This window comes from Argiope bruennichi, chromosome X2 (genome assembly GCF_947563725.1).
Source record: "Argiope bruennichi chromosome X2, qqArgBrue1.1, whole genome shotgun sequence".
NCBI classification, from domain to species: Eukaryota; Metazoa; Arthropoda; class Arachnida; order Araneae; family Araneidae; genus Argiope; species Argiope bruennichi.
In genome coordinates, this window is record NC_079163.1 from 17,886,222 (window position 1) to 17,907,546 (window position 21,325).

Genomic DNA, 21,325 nt, shown 5'->3' on the forward strand with positions numbered 1-21,325 from the left:
AAAGATGTCTAGGCCATTAAGGAAATACTCTCTATGAAAATTGTTCTTCTTACCATCTGAAAATCATAATTTTATAAATCTAGAAAATACTTTATTTATATGGCTTGTGTCCGGTATAAAAGAAGTCAAATAGAAGTCCAAACACGAGGTTCGTTACTTCTCTAGCTACAACGGACCATAAAAAAAGATAATAAAAAACAAACTGAATTTAATACCAAGAATTATGAATGATCGTAGTTAGGTACCAAAAGTTATTTATTATCAATAATTATATATGATCGAAGTTCACATAGCCGTGAAGATTCAAGCATTTGTCATATCGATGGATCTGGTTTCCCATCCAGTCTTTGAAAAACGGTGTCGCCAGTGATGTGCGAAGGACCTTAAAGCTTCTTATTAGTCTGGAATGATTCTTTTGGCTACCTATCTTGTTCACTTCAGTGAAAAGATGAAAAAGCTTTTCTATAAGCTGCATTTTCTTCGAATGAAGGCAGGGGTGTAAGTTTTATAGAACAGAAAATCCTGTCCAATGAGTTGATCAAGTGGTTCGAAAAAAAGGGAGAATGACAACAAGTTGGTCGATCAAGATGCCAAAATTGTGACTTCAGAGGATGAATGTTTAGATCTTCTTAGTTTAAAAAATAATTCAAAGAATTTCTAGTCTAATAAGAAGCACCGACGGAAGCAATTCTTAGAATTTCTTTTCTCTTTAGATCTCGCATCATTGCGGCAATGTTCTTCAAAGAGGGGGATTGGAAACCTGGTCCACCGACACGATAAATGTAGGGATGACGAATATTTTCAGAGCGGTTATTACGTAACTAATATCAAAAAGTCACAAATACAAGTGATCAATACTTTTCAAAGAGGGGTGTGATTCAAATCCTTCATACGATCTTACTGATGATATTTCTATTACAGGTTTTGGACCACGATAGAAACTAACAATCGATACGATATCACTGAAATTTGCCGGAGCGGTGACGATACGATCTGTCCAATGGAAGCTCTCGAAAGAAATCTGTGATTGGATTGAAAAGTGCACGGACCGGTTATTGGAATTATCGTATCGTATCATTGAATTGCATATCACTGAAATTAATCGGATCGGTGATTTCACCGGAAAGTGCGAGGCTTCACTGGAAAGTGCGAAGTCACCTCTCCATTTTACGGGAGTGACCGATATTCGTATTTGATGATGCACTATTCCATACAGATCATTTTTAATTGCTCGTGACATGATTGACTTTGATTACATGTACTCTGTTTACTCCTGGCGCCATCTATTGGTAGAATATAGGACTAAAGTAAACAATTTTAAAGAAATGACATATATTTTTAACTCATCTTTTCCAGAAAATGGTTCACTCTAATAAATAAATTAAATAAATAGTTTTGAGAAAAAAAATAAAATTTAAGAAGTAAGCTGAAACAGATAAATTAATTCAATCACACGTTAATTAAATTAGTAAATTAAGTATTAATTACAATTAATAAATTTTATATTTAATATTAAGTAATAATTTTTAATTAATAATATGATTGAAATAACAGATATTTGGAACGCATATTTAAAAATAACAATAGCAATATTATTTGTTATTCAAAAAATCGTGGATTATGCATCTCTAGATAAATGCCTGAATCTTCACGGTAATTATATCGAAGTGTAATAATGTTCGTAATACTGCTTGGTAATAAATTCCTTTCGTTCACGACATTTTTTTTTGGTACATCGAAACTTGGGATAAAAACACCTCTTCAGCCTTCGTAAATTCCTACTAGACATTTCGTCTTTCTGATCTGGAAGAGTTAATTTTCTTAAAAATTTTATGTAATAGAGGTATTCCATTATTATGTAAATCCTGCGAAGTAAGTCAAACCAATTTAATTTTGTAATCCGTTGCGTATAACTCCCAAGGGGAAAAAATATGTGATGCCGCAGAACAATATAAGACAACATGCGGTTAAATGTTGAATGACACATATTTGCGTTTGGCGTGTAGCTGTGGTATCATGCGAATCAATTCATTTATAGTATAAATTATATGTAAATATATTAAATTATATGTAAATTATGTAAAAAGTATTTACTTAAACTTGAAGAATATTTATCTAAAATTAAAAGAAGTGTAGGATATAGAAATAGTCGTAAACATCCCATGATTGAAAAAGCAGCGAATTTTTTAGTTTAATAATGGATTTCAGCTTAAAAATTCAAATTTGTTTTGGAAGAGTTTAATCCAGAAAAAAAAACCTTCTAAAGGTTATAATATTAATCAAATAATCTTAATTAAGACTAAAATTAAAAAAGGCTAAATGTTATGCTCTAAGTGATATTAAATTTATTCCGGTTTTAGACTATTTATAATATCAGTGTTGTTATAATTAATAACACTGTACGCATCACATTACATGCCATATTAGATATTACTTTATAACCAAAATATTTAGGAAAAAAACAGAATTTTTCTTTCTCTGAATGAAAAAATTGCTATTTTAAAAATGACTTGTGTTATTATTTGAATGAAAAATGATAAGTTATTTTCCTGTTAGTGTTCAATTGAAATTTCTAAATCTAACATAATATTGCTAATTATTTGAATAGAATTCAAATACACGGAGTGGAAATTTTCAAAATAATATGACTCAGAAAAAGCTTAGAATAGTTTTAATCAAAATTATATTGGTTATAAAACAAATACTGATGATGCTAAAAGCAATTTATTTGAAGCTTAATTATTTGGGTAAATGAACATAAGCTCATTGTAAGTAGCATGTTTTCAACTTATAACAGAAAAATTATCTCTGACTCATAGTCTGTTAGCATGTTTATGAAAACATCAAAGCAGACGAAAGAAATAATATGAAAAGTTTAAATTGATATAAGGACTCATAAATTTTATGAGAAGATAGATATGATTATTTAAAATAAATTTCTATTTTGATCTCATCAGAACACTCAGAATTTTTCAGGCACATATTTAGTAAGATGTAGAATTCTTTCAAAAATAGCTTTGTAATATCTCAACCTTATTTATGCTTTCCAATAAATATTCTATTCCATTTTTTTCTATAAAAACTTAAGTTAAAATATATGATTTAATCCTTCTTTTACAAATTACATTTCATATTTGAAATACATGAAATATAAAGTAATAAATAACCCAAAAATTTGTTACATGATTTTTCTAAACATATTTCATGAAATAATGGAAAGCGATTATTTAAAAATACATATCTGTCAACTTCTAGAAAGAGAGGTTTCTAAATATATCCAAATATAATTCAAAAACTATTTATAATATTCCGTCATTTGCATATGAATATAAACCAGACGTATCGATTAAAATTATATTAAAATCGATATTTTTTGAGTCGAAATTCTACATAAAGAAGAAAGAAAAAATCTAATTCATTTTGAAATATTTTAGAAGCTGTCTTATCCTCCTGTCATTATAAATATATGCTTTTAAAAATATTTTTGCATAATAATAATATTTTAATACTTTTGTTAAAAACAGAACATGCCTTTATGGATTGTAATATTATAGGATAATTTTCTTAGATATATAAAGATAGATGTTTGATTTAAAATGCTGTTTTCCCCTTTTTGTAATATATTTTATGTCTCAAAACACTCTTTAATTCATCATAATGCAAAAATGTTGAACAAGATTAAAATCCCTCCTTTATTATAATTACATAATCTTAGCAGAAAATGAATGGGTATCTTATTTTATGCATGTTATCTTGTTGCCGCCGACTATTTTTCGAATAAGTTCAGATACTCTTTTAAGCATTAAAGGATATTTTTATTGAAGTCTTCGCATGATTTTTAAAGATAAAATGTATTGGATAAAAAAAATTCGATAAAAATTTAATTATTTCCAGATTATGGCAGTTTTTATGGACGTTATGAAAAGTTACATGTATCTACAGTAAATGTGAAATCGAAGAAAAAGTAAGTCAGACTATTTTTTAAAATTCAAAAGATTGAATTATTATTGCTGATTCTGTATTTTAAATTACCTTGCATGGCTCAAAGTAATAGATAAGTGACCAAAACGATGAGAGTTAGTAACGTTAATTGTAATTTGATTCTATCAGTCTAGGGGTGTCATGGATCCTTAAAATTAAAAATGTTAACTAAAATACGAAGTGTTTTATAATTTTTATTATATTAATCTAAATATTAAAAGCATTGTTGTAATTTTGTATTAAATACATGAAAAAATATTGTGAAATACTCTTTCTAATGTAACCCTTAAAATTAACCCTTTTGCACTTGGAAAAGTAATCGATGCATAATTATTCACTTAATACATGGACTTGTTTATTACACCAAAAAATAAATATATACAAGTGTTTTAAACTGAGTTCCCTGAAAAAATAAATCTACTTCTTTTTACCATTCCATAGGTATTTTTAACAATTTAAATTAATTAAACAAATAAATAAAATGCCAAAATAATGCACCATTTTGAATGGTGCTTGAGAGAAGACATTCGAGTGGAAATAGTTAATCGTGTATATGATCGGGGTGGTGAAATCGAGCTTGTAAAATCTTATTTTCAAAAGGTGCTGATTTGCAAAGTGATTAGACATTAATCAGAGAGTAGTTAACTTTTTTCCCTTCTCGGTTATTTTGTTATTAGGTACGTCGTCATAGGCACTCATATAACTAATTATGATTCTAATAGGCGCCAAATCACTCTAACCGAGGGAGCTCAAGTTTGTTAAAGAGTTTATTCAGCTTTAACGCCTTAATGCGTAGAACTATTACGTGAGTTAATTAAAATTCACAGGGCAGTTAAGGGGTTAATTAACTTAAATTGATTCTGAAAATCAGGATTAATAAATGGTAAGAAAATAAAAAAATCTCCTCATACTTCAAAAATCATCTTTTACCTGTCTCAAAACTGTTTTTGTACCGTTATATTTATTCTGAAGTAAATAATTTTTTTAAAAAATTGTAAAGATAATTCTTTGTTTTCAAAATTCAAAATATCATTTTAACCTCACAAATTCATAAAAATCTGTAATTCTTATATGTTTACCATAACTTTAAGTTCATGGCCCTTGAATAAATCCAGTTAAAAAAGTTCTCTAAATATTAATACGGGTACATGATTAATTATATGATCGAGCATTTTTTTCCAATACTGTTAAGTTTCCAGAAATTCTGTATCCGAGCTATATTATCTAACACAAATCTGATGATTATGTTGACGTTAAATATCAAACATATCATTTGTCTCAAATAAACTGTGACCATATTTTTAAAATTTTCTTTTATAACAGAGTCTTTCATCATTATTTCTTTTTATCTTCGATACAAAATGTCGTAAAAGCATCATTATGAGAACACTAACTATATATAACTAAAGATCTTACCGGAATGATAATAACAAAAATAAAGGTTGATATAACCTATAAATGACTTTAAAAAAAATGTCAACATTTTTCTTAGAAGATCATAGCGGTGCACTTTCAGTGAGGGACTATTGTATGATTTCAGAGCAGAAACGTAAGTGATCCCTTCAGCAACTTTTGCTTTCTCTTGCTAGAAGATACATGGTAGTATTGTACTTCTTTTCCTTCTAATATGCAATTTTCCTTTCTCATCTTTAATTTTAACCCTTCGTTTTTTTAAAGCACTTTTAGATTATCCATTTTTGAAAAACAATATTTACTTTTGAAAAAAGGGTTCAGCATTATTTGCAAGGAAATTCAATTGAAAATTATTTAATGTTTTTAAAGATTTTTTCATGAAATGGTAAAATTTTCTGTTGCAATGTTTTCCAGCTTCGCTCAAAAAATTTAATACATTGTCCACGGTATTCGAATTAGATGTGAGTCCAGAAAAAAATTCTGAAAATTGTGATGAAATAAAATATCATAAAAGTAATTAACTTATTAAAATAACAAAAGTAATTATGCCAAAATATGTTATAGCCATTTCCTGTACGTTTTCTAAACTAATTTGCAAATAATATTCGTGAAAAAATTATGAATACTAGGTAACGTTAAGATTTATTGAAGAAGGTGAAAAACATATTTAGACGTTTGACATCGACTTAAGTATTAAGACCATTCAGCTAATTATTAATTTTAATGACACTTTAATGGCCGCACGTCTATACAAACACCGCCAGAGGCCTGTAATATTTTTAAAGAATTAATTAAAAAAACTTCAATTAAATTAATGAAATAATTCACCATGTGCGAACATACACATAAAATAAAACAGTAGCATCACACAGCATCACACATATGTTGTGTGAGTTGTCACTAACAAATGTTCTATCACACACGTTATGTGAGCAGACATTAACAGTTGTTCCGGCTATCATACACATGCTGTGTGAGCTTACATTAAACATTTGTTACGGCTATCACACACGTTATGTAAACGGACACTAAACAATTGTTCCAGCTTTCATAAACATATTATGTGAACGGATACTAACAGTTGTTCCGCCTATTACACACATGTTGAGTGAGCGAACACTAACAGTTATTCTGGCTATCATGCACATGTTATGTGAATGGACACTAACAGTTGTTCCGGCTATCACACATGTTTTGTGAGTAGATACTAATGTTTCGGCTATCACATACATCTGAACTTACAGCCGGCGCATGTTTCAGCTGTCATACACATGTTGTGTGAGAGGTCACTTTCCGGCTATCACACACAAGTTATATGAGCGGCCATTAAAGTGGTGAAAAGCAAAAACACTTTAAGAAGCTCTTACCTGCTTCTGCTCGTATTTGAGGGCCATTTTGAGCCTTGAAAGGGTAAGTTTGTCTTCTTCACCATTCTGCTCGTCGTCGTCGTATTCCGACTCATTCTTTCTATTAAGTACTGCAATTACTTCCTCAGTGCTGCGGCACAGGTCCAGAAGGTCGCACGAATACTTCTTGCACTGATTACTCAGCACCAAATAAATCTCCTTGAATTCATTCTCACGGTGGGCGAGGTGCTCAAGTTCCCACGACAACTGAAATTAAATCAAAACTTTTAAAATACAAACAATGCAAAATATACTTAACAAACTTAAAAACAGAAAAAACAAACAAACATCAATAAACTTATTTTACTAAAACTAGAGTTTTATCAAATTTTGAACCAAATCTATTTAGAGATAATCTATCTGTCCAACTATCTGAGTACAAACGAGCATAGTAATTACAAAATGTAAAAAGCTAAATAGATAAAATTTGGTACACATACAGTACTGTGCAAATTAATTGGGACAAACACAAAAATTTTCACAAATGTTGTTTAATTAGTATAGGTAAACTTACATGCACAGTATAGCAATCTAATACAAAATATGTCCTCCACTAGCTTGAATGAGATCCTGTACACGGTTTGGCATGGATTCCACTAAATTAGAACATAAATTTTTGATATCCTCATCACGAAACCAAACTTTTATAGCATTCTCAATCATTGTTTTCTTTGTTGAGCAGTCCATTTTACTCAGATGTCTCTTTACATTGCTCTACAAATTTTCGATGGGATTTACATCAGGAGAAATACCAGGCCCATCCAAAACCATTATTTTCTGTTTTTGAAAAAAATTCGTTGTTAGCTTAGAAGGATGGCATGGAGCAAGATCTTGTTGAAAGATACCAACACTACCAGCAAACGTTTGCATCATAGGCACAATTTTACTTTCTATTATAAAAATGTATTGTTTAGAGTTCATCATCCCTTCAACTAGTACTAAGTTTCCAGGTCTTTCAGAAGTAAAATAACTATAAAACATCTGTTTCTGAGGGTGCTTAACTGTTTGAATAAGATGTTGTTCCCTGATGGGTTCTCCACCACTTCGCCTGACAAATCTTGGCCGAAACCCTTGCACAAGAAAATGCGTTTTGTCGCTGAATACAACCTTCTTCCAATCTTGTGCAGTCCAGAATTGATATTTCCTATCCCAATCCAAATGTTTTTTCTTCATTGCAGGTGTTAATAATGGTTTTTCTATTGGTTTCCTTGCAAATCTACCAGCTTCACTAAGCCTTCATCGAGCTGTCGATGAATCCACGTTCACACCAGTAGCTAATAATTCTCTCTGAAGATCTCTACTTGTTTTGTAAGGATGCATTGTACTATTTCGTACAAGAAATCTGTCTGTTCGAAGTGTGGTCTTGCGTTTGCGTCCACATTCACTCTTTCATTTTAGAGACACTACCCCGAAATTCTTTTGCTGATAAATAATCCTAGAAACACTGGATTTTCTAACTCCGATTACTGCAGCAATATCTCTCACAGCCATAGAAGTATGCTGACTAAGGGTAACAATTCTAGCCCTTTTCTTGGGAGTGATATCCATTTTTTTAATACACTTCAGAAGGAGACAATTCACACAAGCGACCACTTTTTACAGCAACTGAAGGGAAAAATTTTCAACATGTCATGATCACGTGGTCAAACCGGTTTAGATTAGTCAAGGGCAGTCACACGTTCTAAGAAAATGCAGTTGAAAACGGTTTGAGGCCGAAAATCCCCGAGAAAGGAACAATTTTCTTAAAAAATCTGTTTGTCCCAATTAATTTGCACAGTATTGTATTTATCTTCTATAATGTCCGCATCAAATACGGAAACAAATTTTTCAAAGGTTTGATCGTCTGTTGACCGGTACTTTCATATGCATGGGAATAAAATAACAGAAAAACACAATGATGTAAATAAATGGAATTTAGTATGCATTTTGAGATTATAACTGCAGTATATGTCCGATTGGTTTCAATTAGACGGAAAAAAAAGCGTCCAAGATAAAATTCGATTTTTGAATACTTGCGTATTTACCGCATGCCAAGCAATTATCACCCTCAAAATAGCCAAAGATGACACGATAGATTCAATAAAAATGCTAGATTCATGTCAATATTTTGTTCATCAGGGTCAAGCAAGGCACGTGCCCAAGGTTTAAAATTTTAAGTGGGATGAGTGCATAACATTCTTAATAGAGAGAATTCGAGTAAGTGTTTCGGGAACAAATGCCATTAGTTTTTAATTATTTATTATAATTCTTAAAGAATTCTGAAAAAAGAAATCCTTAGATTTACTACCAGGTGGTGCCGCTTATATTATCATTGAAAAAATATTTTAAAATAAAGTATTATCATTGAGACTACAAAAGTATTTAAAATTCTAGTACAAGAGAAAAAAAGTGAAAAATTGATTAGAAATAGGAAAAAATGTCAAATTAAATAGTAAGGTAAGGTAAAAAAAGTGGGTACCGATTTTACAACGTCACAAATTGATTCTACATTTAAATGTTTCTGCTAACTACAATTTCTTCTTATATTCTCTTGCACTTTATCACAATATTAAGCGGAATTTACCCTCTAAACTAGTATATGGAAAATTTTGGAGCGAATCCTTTAAGTATTAAATTCAATTTATTAATAAGCACTCAGATGCTCAATTTCCATCTCTTCGGGGTAACCTTTTTCAGTGTTCAGGACGTTCTTTTGTTATTTAATTGTATCCATAAATAAAAATTAAAAAAAAATTATATTTATATTAAAAATTTTAATTTGTTAACGAACTCTTTAAGAGAATTTTCCAAGCAAAATGAAATAAAGAGTCATTTAAAATAACATGTTATAACTTTACTGTTCTAAATAATGTTTATAATGTAGTGAAGTTGATCTCTGCATGCGCGTAGTCACCTTTGAGCATGCACGTGGTCACTTTTGAGCATGCGCAAGCAATTCAGCCACCAGGTTAAAGCGGAAGTATAACATAATTTTTTATGCGAGTAAGCCTGAGTGTGAAGATGCGAGCTGTGAATAAAATTATGGAATTAATCTGAATGAATCCTTTTTGCTTTTATTTCTGAAGATGAATATTTAGAGATTAAACAAAGGACAGTCAACAACTATCTGTTAACCGCTCTTATTTTTCTATAATAACGAGAACATAATTAAAACAAATAAGCAATACAATATAGAGCTAACAAATCATAAACAAGTTGAACACTGTTTACAGATTTTAAGACATATGTTAACAGTTTTTAGAATAAATGCAAATCAGTCATACCACTATATGGCATGTTTATTTAGTTGATTAAAAAAGGAGCTTAGGGATGTGGATTATTGCAGATTCATCATATAAAAGATGCCTTGTTCTACTGTTCCTGTCCAACATATCTTATTCGTTCATAAATGTATAACCAGCTTATAATTTATCATCCACAGTTTGAGATAATTTCCATGGATATTTTTAGTCTTCATATAAAAACAATGCATATTTGTTTCATATTCCTATAAGTGTTTCTAAGCTTAAGAGCTTTGCCATGCCGCTAAAGCCATGGCAAAAAAAAAAAAAAAAAAAAAAAACACCAGTATATAAAATATTAATAAATTATTAAAATTTTTAATTTTCAGTACAAAAATGCAATAGTTAAAGGATTTATTCATGTTTAGATAGAAATATTTAACATTAATCTCATTAATATTGATAAGAAAGAAAAAATTATATTACTTTATTCTTATTGATTTGATTTGAGCATATTTAATTTTTATTGTTTGGTGTATGTTACTTTTCAATGAATAAAAATTAGAATGTAAATGTAAGAGTCTTTCCTTCAACTAGTAATAAATATTTATTAAGCTAAAAAAAAAAAAACAGAACACTTTTAAAAAATATAAAAATAAATGGGGTTAACGATATTCGTAGTTAAAATATTCCATATATATATATATATAAAATTAGCGCATAATTTTCCAATTTGATTTTTTTTGTCTTACCAATTATTTTTAATGTATGCAATTACAATTTGTTATTATTTCTTCTTTGTCTAAGTTTTTCTTGTCTTTAGAATATAAGAAATAAATGTGGCTAGGTTTCATAATAATATAGCAAATTCAATTCTAAGCAGAATATAAGAGCCCAGACGCCAGGAACATTCCCTCATTTGGCGGAACTTACAGATTATTTATAAAAATTCCATATTTTTGACATGTTTAACATGGGTTTCGTCCTGAATGCTGAAATTTTCAGTACCCTCAGCGTTAAAATTAGAGCAATCTCAATAATCTCTCTCTCTCTCTCTCTCTCTTTTTTTAACATGGTTTTCCCTTTTTTGAAGGTTTTAGTATTTAATTTAAAGTGTATCTTGGGGCCTTCTTTTAATGTTTATGTCTTTTTGTGACCTCAGTTTCTGCTTTTCTTTTTCCTTTCTTCTAAATAGTTTTAGATCAGTAGTTTAAACAGTTATTATGGGGTTCTTCGCTACAAATATATAGGATGGTGCCCATCTTTTAGTTCTGGAGAATAAAAATATTTAAATGTCTTTATAATTATAACACCTTGAATCGGGACCTTTAAAACTGTACATCCTAATAATTTTGTCAATTCTGTAACGCTATAATTACGTCACTCCGATAGATGATATTAGTTCAGCAGTGTTGGTTTGAAGACTGATAAATATATTAATTTAGAATTTGTAGATTAGCTGTGTAATCCTGATCCTGTTTCTCCTGCTTAAACAGGGTAAGGGAGCGCTCTTTTATAATTTTTTATTCTAAATAAACAAGGAAAAAAAAACAGTATAAAATGGAACTTAATGCTAGTTGGTGTAATCCTTTAAGTGATTTAGTTAATTATATTGTAATTATAAAATGACATTAATCAAATTAGCTCGAATAGAGCAGTATCTGCAACTATCTTTTGAAAATCTTTTTTTTATGAATAGGTCTTTCAATCAACTGTTCTAGTTTGACTGGTGATCAAACCACTGTTTTGGAGGGAAGATATATCGAATATTGCTAATTTTGTCGTGTGGAAACTTTTTTAATCTATATTTTTAAACAAAACATGCAAGTTGTACAAATATACTCTCAATATACAATTTTCTATATACAAATATAGAAATTTAAACATTATATACAAATGTACTCTCTATATACAATTCCACCTTATTATATAACAAAAAAATCTCCTTTATTAGCATGCTTAAAAGTAGAAATTTATCTTATTTAGTTTCAACGCTTTAATTTCATAATTTATTATTATGAAAATTATAGAATATTGCAACCATTTTTTTTTCAAATTCATTACCAAAGTGTGAGATAATTATGAAATAAAAATGCAATTAAACTAATCGATTAACTATTTATTAAGATATAAAATTGTTAAATATTGTAATGATATTGGAAAAGCACAAATGTACAAAATTTCAAAGATTTAACATATTAGGCATTAAGTAAAAATTTTTATAAAATAATTCCCCCCTCACAAACACTGACACAAGTTCAATAAAAGATTGCGAAAAAGCACTATTTGTGTTGAATATATAATACAATTAATCTAGAATATATTCTATAAGTTAAAAATATGTTCTCAATGTGTAAAATTACTCTTTGCCTTGATTTGAACTTTACATCTTTTTTCATTGGTACATTTAGATTTATATCTCTGTTATACTCATTTTTCTGTGAATGTTGTGTAATTTTATTACATATATTTCTGCTATACTTGAATTCTTTTGAATATTGAATTAGCAGCCAATTTGGACTATTAGCTTTTAGTTCCTTAAATAATTTTCTCTTCCCGTTTCATTTGAGACAGATTTAATTTCATATGACTACAAATCATTTAAATAATAAACACACCAATTTCCACCAGTGCTATGTTTCTGAATAAATTACTAAGCAAATTAACTTATGGATTTGTTTTCTGTACAACAATTTTAAAACAGCCTCGAGACATCTGAACGAATTCCCAAAGACACGATTATTTTGCTGCTCTATTCATGACAGAAAAATTTGTACTGAATTAAGAAGTGAGAAAATGTTCTCATGTAATTATGTTTTGGGAGGAAAACAAAGCTTATTCTTACAGTTTTGTCAGCCGTCGTCTAATATAATTATTCTGAAAATTATTTTGTTTTTGTTAGCTTTTAAACAAATTACAATATTTTTGTTTTTAAAGTCTGTTTTACACATAAATTACATGCTAGTTGATTACAACATTGCTTTATTTTGTAGTGGGTGTTAGTTAGAGTTAGATATTTTATAGTAAATATTCTCTTTAAAATCAAGAATTCCAAGAAATAACTTAAAATTAGATAATGTATTTACAAAAGCTAAAATACTCTTGCAGCTATTAAAAAATAGAGTTTCTCAAGCAATATAAAAGAACTATTTTTCTCCATCTCTCTCTCTCTCTGTATATAAATATATAACCTAATTAGTAAAGATATTAAGTTAATATAATCAAAAAGAATAAAAAAAAGAAAAAGAAATGATGAATCCGACCTGAAGATTTCTCAAGGGTCACCCTCAGGCAGGGATTTTTTCTGTGAGGGGTTTGACTTTCGTCCAAAAATATTAACCCCTCGTGACCCAAAAACCATTCATAATTTCTTTTTTGATTCTTTTTGCTTATATTAACTTAATATTTTTACTAATTTGGTTAAGCTCATCTGTGTTTTAGTGGCAGCATTAGCGCTTTCTAAATACATTTGCATCTTTTTTAGTTTGTTTCAGAAATAATTTTTATTTGAAATTTCATAATGTTTGTATGTTTGCATTTTTGATTAATTTCTTATATATATATATATATATATATATATATATATATATATATATATATATATATATATATATATATATATATATGGATGCTACGGTTAAATGCAAATGTTTAAAAAATGACAGCATAATATTTAATTTTATTTTCAATTAAAATTCCAAAAAAAAAGACACATTCTTGATGTAAGGACTCCAAAAACTTTTGATAAAAGAAAATAGCTTTTATTTTCCTATATTATATTAGCCAATCTCTAACTTAATCTTATCATGATACAAATCCTTAAATTTATGTCTCAAATTAATATCGTCAAGATACTATTATATTTATATCGTCAAGATATGGAAAATGCTCAAACAATTCTTAGAATGATTAAAACTAAATATAAAATGTAGACCTTCACAAAATTCATAGAAAAAAATGGCTCTAAATGACACGTTTACCTTTATAAAATGGACTAGAAAAAAAAATACTACTAAAAGTTTGTAATGAAATCACAAACGTGATTCACTCGAGTGATTTATTATCTCTTATTTATTATTATTATATAATTTAATATAATCGCATATTTGTTTAAATTCTTATTAGTCTCACAGCAAAACCTAATTAACTAAAAGCAATTTAAAAAAAGACAGAGCCCTAATTTTTTTTTATTTCCATTTAGCAGGTAATAATGTTATATATAAAGTTATAGATACAACTATGGACTTTCTCAGACGAAGCACGTTTGTTGACAGATAAATCAAACATCGCCTTGGGGTAGATAGTTCTTTATTGTTACGGTTATGTCAAAATGGCATACGTGAAAAACCACGTACAGCAACACATATGGCATTTTGATGTAACAACTAGAATCATTAACGACATATGGCGTTTTGTGACAAAATACATCACATATCACATACAACTTGAAAATAAATGATTGAGCTAACCTGTATAAGTAATTTGGATTAATAAAATGTATTGGCAAATTTGACAAAAGGCATCTGAATATAACAGAAACATTAAGCTAATAGTTTTTTTATATCTCTAATTTCATTCTGAATTTAATTGGTGGAAATTACTTATAGTTTAGTTTGAAATGAGTGAATTTTTGGTATAATAACTTCATAGAAAATGGGGTAGAAACACTGGTTCAAGTAAGATTTCTCAAAAGATTGATTCCGTTGTATTTTGGAAGACAGTGCGACAATTAATGCTTTCCCGATAAAGTCGAGTACTATAACAATATTCAATCAGGGATTTACATTTAAGAAACATATGGTTAGGAGCCCCCCCCCCTGTTTTTATTTCTCATTGATCTTGTATTTCGTCTTGGTGACTATGTTTTTTATTAAATAGACTATTTTAGACTATTTTTTATTATCAAAGAAAATAAAATTTAGAAGCTACCCATAATTTATTGTGAATTGTTTGTCTTCAAATTTCAGTGTACCTTATAGATCAACTAAATAGATTAAATATAATATTTAAGTAAAAAAAAACAATTATTAGAATGACATTAATTGCCTCCATTTTCATAAAAATAATTTAAAATATATCTTTTGCTGTCAAACGTTGAAGGTAAAATAAAGACAAGTTGGAAAATCAGAAGTCTAGATGGACATTATCATTCAAAATGATTCCTTTAATTAGCATATAGGAGCTTAGTAATATTATTAAATCAGAAGTGATAAATAGTTAAGACAATATTATAAGTCACATACCTGAAAAACACTTGAAGAGTTAATTAAAATACAAATGATGATCTCATAAACGATAGAAAACTGAAAAATTTCGTTGGTAAGATAAATAAATAAAGATTGCAAATTCATAGATTTAGGCCTAAAGTTTCAAAAATTATTAAAAATAATGGAAACAAGAATAGGAACTGTTTTTAAGATTTGAAATTTAAATTGTTTTAAATTATACGCATCTACAATACTTTTACATTCTTAAAAATGATTAATGCCTTTCATTGATTATTTCTATTCAAAAACTTTTCTTATAACGATAAATTAAAGAAAAGTAATTTGATAAGTAAATTTATATATATGATTTTATATTTAAAATAGAGAATAATTTAATATATATAGATTTAACAGAAAATTTTAAATTAAAGTAGCGTATTTCGATAAACAATTTTTTTTGTATAACTGAGGATTTATTTTAAGGAAACAATAAACAAAAGAATTACATTTGTATTTTCTTTTATTATCCTTATTTAATATTATGGCTGTTATTGTATGTCTGATGGTAACCTTTGTAATAGTGATGTATGACTAACGCTTATGGAAAATTTGAAAAGGGTATCTTATATAGTCCAATGGTTGCTGAATCATATGATAACAAATGCTTAAAGCATAATGGAAAAATAAATTATTATTATTTTATATCAATTTATATCGTCCTTTTTCAAACTCTCGGCAGCTGAATTTCAGTAGTTTTTATATAAATATTTCTAAACTTCCTAATCAGATATGATTGAAAAGCTTTAATAAAAATTGAAATGCTCTGTTCACTTATCCTAATGGCTGTCATTTGATCAAGAATTTCAGCGAAATGATGCTTATGCTTATAAAAGCTACGGTGTGCTTATTAAATGCTTATGATGTTTATAAAAACTACGGTGTGCTTATTAAATGCTTATGATGTTTATAAAAACTACGGTGTGCTTATTATATGCTTATGATGCTTATAAAAACTACGGTGTGCTTGTAAAATGCTCATGATGCTTCTAAAAACTACAGTTGATGTGCTTATAAATGCTTATGATGCCTATGAAAATTACGGTGTGCTTATAAAATGCTTATGATGCCTATAAAAATTACGGTGTGCCTATAAAATGCTTATGATGCTTATAAAAACTACGGTGTGCTTATAAAAGGCTTATGATGCCTATAAAAACTACAGTTTTTTTATGTTACTCTGAAATTTTTTTATTACAGATAACTTTATAACCAAATTAAAATTAATACATATATTCACAATATTGTATTCACCATTCTGCAATTTTCTGATCAAACATCTCTTATTATTTTTAGGAAAATAAAGTCATGAATGCCTTTATCGCAATCCTGCTTTAAAAATGAATGCTTTTTTATAATTAGGATATTCGACGAATACAGCATTTCTAACATATTTTCTTCGTTTTGGCAATAGATTTTATTAATGCCGAATGAAAACATTCAAATACAGCTCTTACAAAAAGCTGCCCATCGAAGGAAGCAATACTCGTTATTATTCCAAAAAACTATTTTACAAAATGTTGGACCTAAGATATGTTTTCCATCATTCTAAATACAATTGGAACCGAAATTTATTAAGAAATTTAAAAATAAGAAAAATAATCTTATCAGAATATTTCTATTTTAAAGTAAAGAAATATTAAAATTAAAAATGACTTACATGAAAGTTAAAATCTCATGCATAAGAATAACACAACACCAAAATAAATGCAAAACAAAATAAAGTTTTCAAAGAACACTTCGATTTTTGCACATGACATAATGCTTACAAATTCTTTAATACACAATTTTATAAGTTTTACAAACTTCTTTCAGTAATATGTCTTGTATAAGTTTGTTCTTTCCTTTTATGCAAAAGGCCTCTGTATCACCTTGCCTCTATTGTTATTAAAAAGGAGCAGTATTAGATTGAAAGTATCACGGTAAAGATGATTAACTTAGTTGCTCAGACCTCATGAATCTTTAATAAAGATATGCACAGCGTAAAACCGGCCCAGTGAATTCCCCAACATTATCAGTTTTATGGAGATTTATTTTATGAGAGAATATTCAGAATTCATTATTTAGGTCTGAAATCTATACTTGATTACTTGAAGCGATAACGGTTATTTTGAAGAATGCTTTAAATATGTAGTACCGAGTGCAGCGTCTTTATCAACGAAGATAATCAAGAATTGGCTTTTGGAAGTTGAAGGAATTGCAGTGGTAGCATCATTAATCAAAAAGTATGAACGATAAATATGTATTTGTTAAGATTTAGAAACGCACAAATTATCTCGAAAATTATGCTCTTAAGAATGCGATAATGATGCTCTAAAAGCTGAGGTTTAAACTAATAGCGAGCGAAGAAAATTATACAAATAAGTCAGAATACTGCTTGAATATTTTTTTAAATACTTTCTACAAATGATGCAATCTGTATGTATAAAAGTTGAATTCATGAATAGTTAGACTAAATAATCTATAGAAATCATAACTATAAAACAGACTTTCTTCAAAATTTGCTCATAAATGCTATGAAGAATAAAGAATGTTTTAATGAAGGGTTGGTGATAATTAATTAAAATAATTTATAATTTCTAAGAACTGCTTTGTCATAAATAGAGAAGGTTAAACTAATGTTGCTATTTAGTGTTAGTACTCTATAGAAATCATAACTATAAAACAGATTTTCTTCAAAGTTTGCTCACAAATACTATGAAGAATAAAGAATGTTTTAATGAAGGGTTGGTCCTAATTAATTAAAATAATTAATAATTTCTAAGAACTGCTTTGTCATAAATAGAGAAGGTTAAACTAATGTTGCTATTTAGTGTTAGTACTCTATAGAAATGATAACTATAAAACAGATTTTCTCCAAAATTTGCTTACAAATGCTATGAAGAATAAAGAATGTTTTAATGAAGGGTTGGTGATAATTAATTAAAATAATTAATAATTTCTAAGAACTGCTTTTTTCAGAAATAGAGAAGGTTAAACTAACGTTGCTATTTAGTGTTATTCTTCCTAATGAATATTACTATTATCGATATTTTATCATTTTTATTTATTTACCTCCCAGTTGCCATATGATATGTTTAATTAAATTTGATTTATTCTTTTAAAATTATTAGTTTTCGAGGATATTTAGCAATCATATGATATATATTGTGTAATTTTTCACAGCGTATCATATGATTTCTAAATACCTCTTATCATATGATTTCTAAATACCTTCATGATATGATTTCTAAATACCCTCTTATTATACCCTCTAATCTAAATACCTCCCACATGATTTCTAAATTATTTTTAAATATGCAGATCCAAGTGCAGCGTCATTATCTATCTTCCGATCCAGAGTCATCTAATGAATGAAATTATTATCGATTTTTTATTATTTTACTTATTTTCATCCCAGTTGTATCTTATATGTATAATTAAATTTGCTTCACTTTTTTAAAATTATTAACTTTCGAGAGTATTTAGGAATCATATGATACACTATGTAATTTTTCAAAGCGTATCATATCATTTCTAAATACCCTCAAATGATATGATCTCTAAATTATTTTTAAATATGCAGTACCAAGTGCAGCGTCATTATCTATCTTCCGATCCAGCGTCATCTAAAGAATGAAATTATTATCGATATTTCATCATTTTATTTATTTACCTTCGAGTTGCAATCTGATACGTTTAATTAAATTTGCTTTATTCCTTTAAAATTATTAGTTTCGAGAATATTTAGAAATCACATGACTATTTAATTTTTCACAGCGTGCTATATGATTTCTAAATACCTCTTATCATATGATTTCTAAACACCCTCATCATATGATTTCTAAACACCCTCATCATATGATTTCTAAATACCCTCTTATCATATGATTCCTAAACACCCTCATCATATGATTTCTAAATACCCTCTTATCATATGATTCCTAAACACCCTCTTATCACATGATTAATAAATTATTTTTAAATATGTAGATCTAAGTGCAGCGTCATTATCTATCTTCCGATCCAGCGTCATGTAATGAATAAAATTATTATCGATTTTTTTTATTTTCATTCCCAGTTGCTATCTTATATGTATAGTTAAATTTGCTTCATTCTTTTAAAATTATTATCTTTCGAGGGTCTTTAGAAATCATATACTACGCCGCGTAATTTTTCAGAGAAGTAAGGAATTTTAAAACGTTTGGTGGAACTAATATTTTAATTTTAATTAAAAATAACAGTTTTTTTTTCATCACAGAATATTCCTGAACTTGGAGTCTCTAGGATTCCGTCTCGGTTGACTGGATATACGTGGAAAGATTTATTAAGAAAAAAAATGTTAAAGTTTACATACTGTACACAAAATAATAACTATAAATAATACAGTAATGAAAAAGGGAGTGTTCGGTGGGGAGTATGAGCTCAAGAATTTTGATGAAGTTAATATTTCTTGGAGAAAGGCTTGATTGAGGAAGGAGACAAAAATTTATTCAGGGCTTGGGTATGGAGAAATCAATTATTCGTTGTCTTGCAAAAATTGCACAAGTTTTTGGACATCTTTTTTACAGTAACTTTGATCCACCAGATTCGTTCGAGATCGTGGGGGGGTTTGTTGAAAAGATGTGAAAGATGAGATGTTTGTTTGATGAAAGGATGTGGTGAGAGGGCAGCTAGTGGCATAATAAAGTGGATCGCCCACTTGCAGATGATAAGAAAATTTTGTACATTATAATAGTTTGTATAAAGTATTTTTACTTTAATACATTAAATGCATTTTTTATTGGCATCCTACCGAGTTGTTAATATTAAATATATTTTTCCTCTTTTCACGTGACGTTTACACTATTATAAGCCAAGAATTAACCCTTTAAAGGACCATTTTTTTCTAGTCATATTATGTTAAAAGATTTTTAGACTTGAAATTAGAATAACAAAAGGGAATCATTTAGCTTATTAGATAAATTTAATTTAATTTAATTAATTAAATTGGTTAATTAATAATTAAGTAACAAATCAAGACACATCATTTTGCGTGAGATTAAGAACTGAAGCATCTAAGTTTCTGTCTTTGTAAAAAAGTGTGTCAGAACTTATGCCAACCTACATAATTTCCTACAAAGATTGATAAATTTGGTGGGAAGCATACTTCCCACGGCCCTAGAAAGGGTTAATTTGATGTCTAATGGTTGCAATCTGTATTATTCTGTATGTAACAGAAATTTTACTCACAAGTAGTAAAGCATAACTTCAACCTCAAGTAGCTATCTCCTCTCTGTCTTAGTATCCTAGTTAATATGAATAAATTCGTCGCTATAACGGATAATGGGGAACTAAGGTTGAGTCCTAAGTGCCATCATCGGCTACTGTATAATCCTCCAGTATAAGGTTTGCTCATTGGAGGAGGTCAGTTCCATCTCCAATATTTATGTTCTCGCCAAAGATATATTGTAGCATAAGGAAGTTATATGTGAAGTTATCGTGATACTTAATAAGAAAATTATAATTTTTTATTAATGAAATATTATTATCATGAGAAGCGAATGGTAAATTAGCAAGTAAATAATAAGATATATATTTTTAAGGCTCTTTCATTTCTGTTTCTGATGAAAAATAACATTAAAAATATTAACAAATCAGTATTTCTCTGTATATCATAAAAAAGAATTTATTTTCCATTAAGAAAGAGTTACATAATTTAATTGTATATATATTTTCACAGTCATTTACTTAGAAACGAAACGCACTTAATTAGCAAAAGCACTCAGTAAATAATTTTCAGCAAAAAATTTTCATATCTTCGAATTAATAATAAGTTAAAAGTTTTGCATTTATAAGAACAATTAATTAAATGTTTCAAAACACGACCAAGAGCTTAAAAATGAACTAACTATAAACTTTATTTCAAATAAGCGATTATGCAATTAAAATATGCGTAGCATGCTATTGATTTTTCAAAGATTAAAAATGTCGAATATTAAAAGCATCTCGACAAACAAATAGCGTTAAAAATGTCTTGGTACTTTATTTACTTTTTACACAAAATTGGTATCTTAAAAGT

General features: G+C 28.3%; 1 protein-coding gene across 4 annotated transcripts in view; it reads right to left on the reverse strand.

Annotated features, from left to right (window-relative positions):
• LOC129961056 (transient-receptor-potential-like protein) overlaps window positions 1-21,325 on the reverse strand; it is a 263,627-nt gene that overhangs the window by 41,228 nt on the left and 201,074 nt on the right. For all 4 annotated transcript variants that reach the window (XM_056074861.1, XM_056074865.1, XM_056074862.1 and 1 more), the window contains exon 5: window positions 6,762-7,007. In XM_056074861.1, coding sequence (XP_055930836.1) covers window positions 6,762-7,007 — 246 coding nt within the window. The remainder of the gene's footprint in view (window positions 1-6,761; window positions 7,008-21,325) is intronic.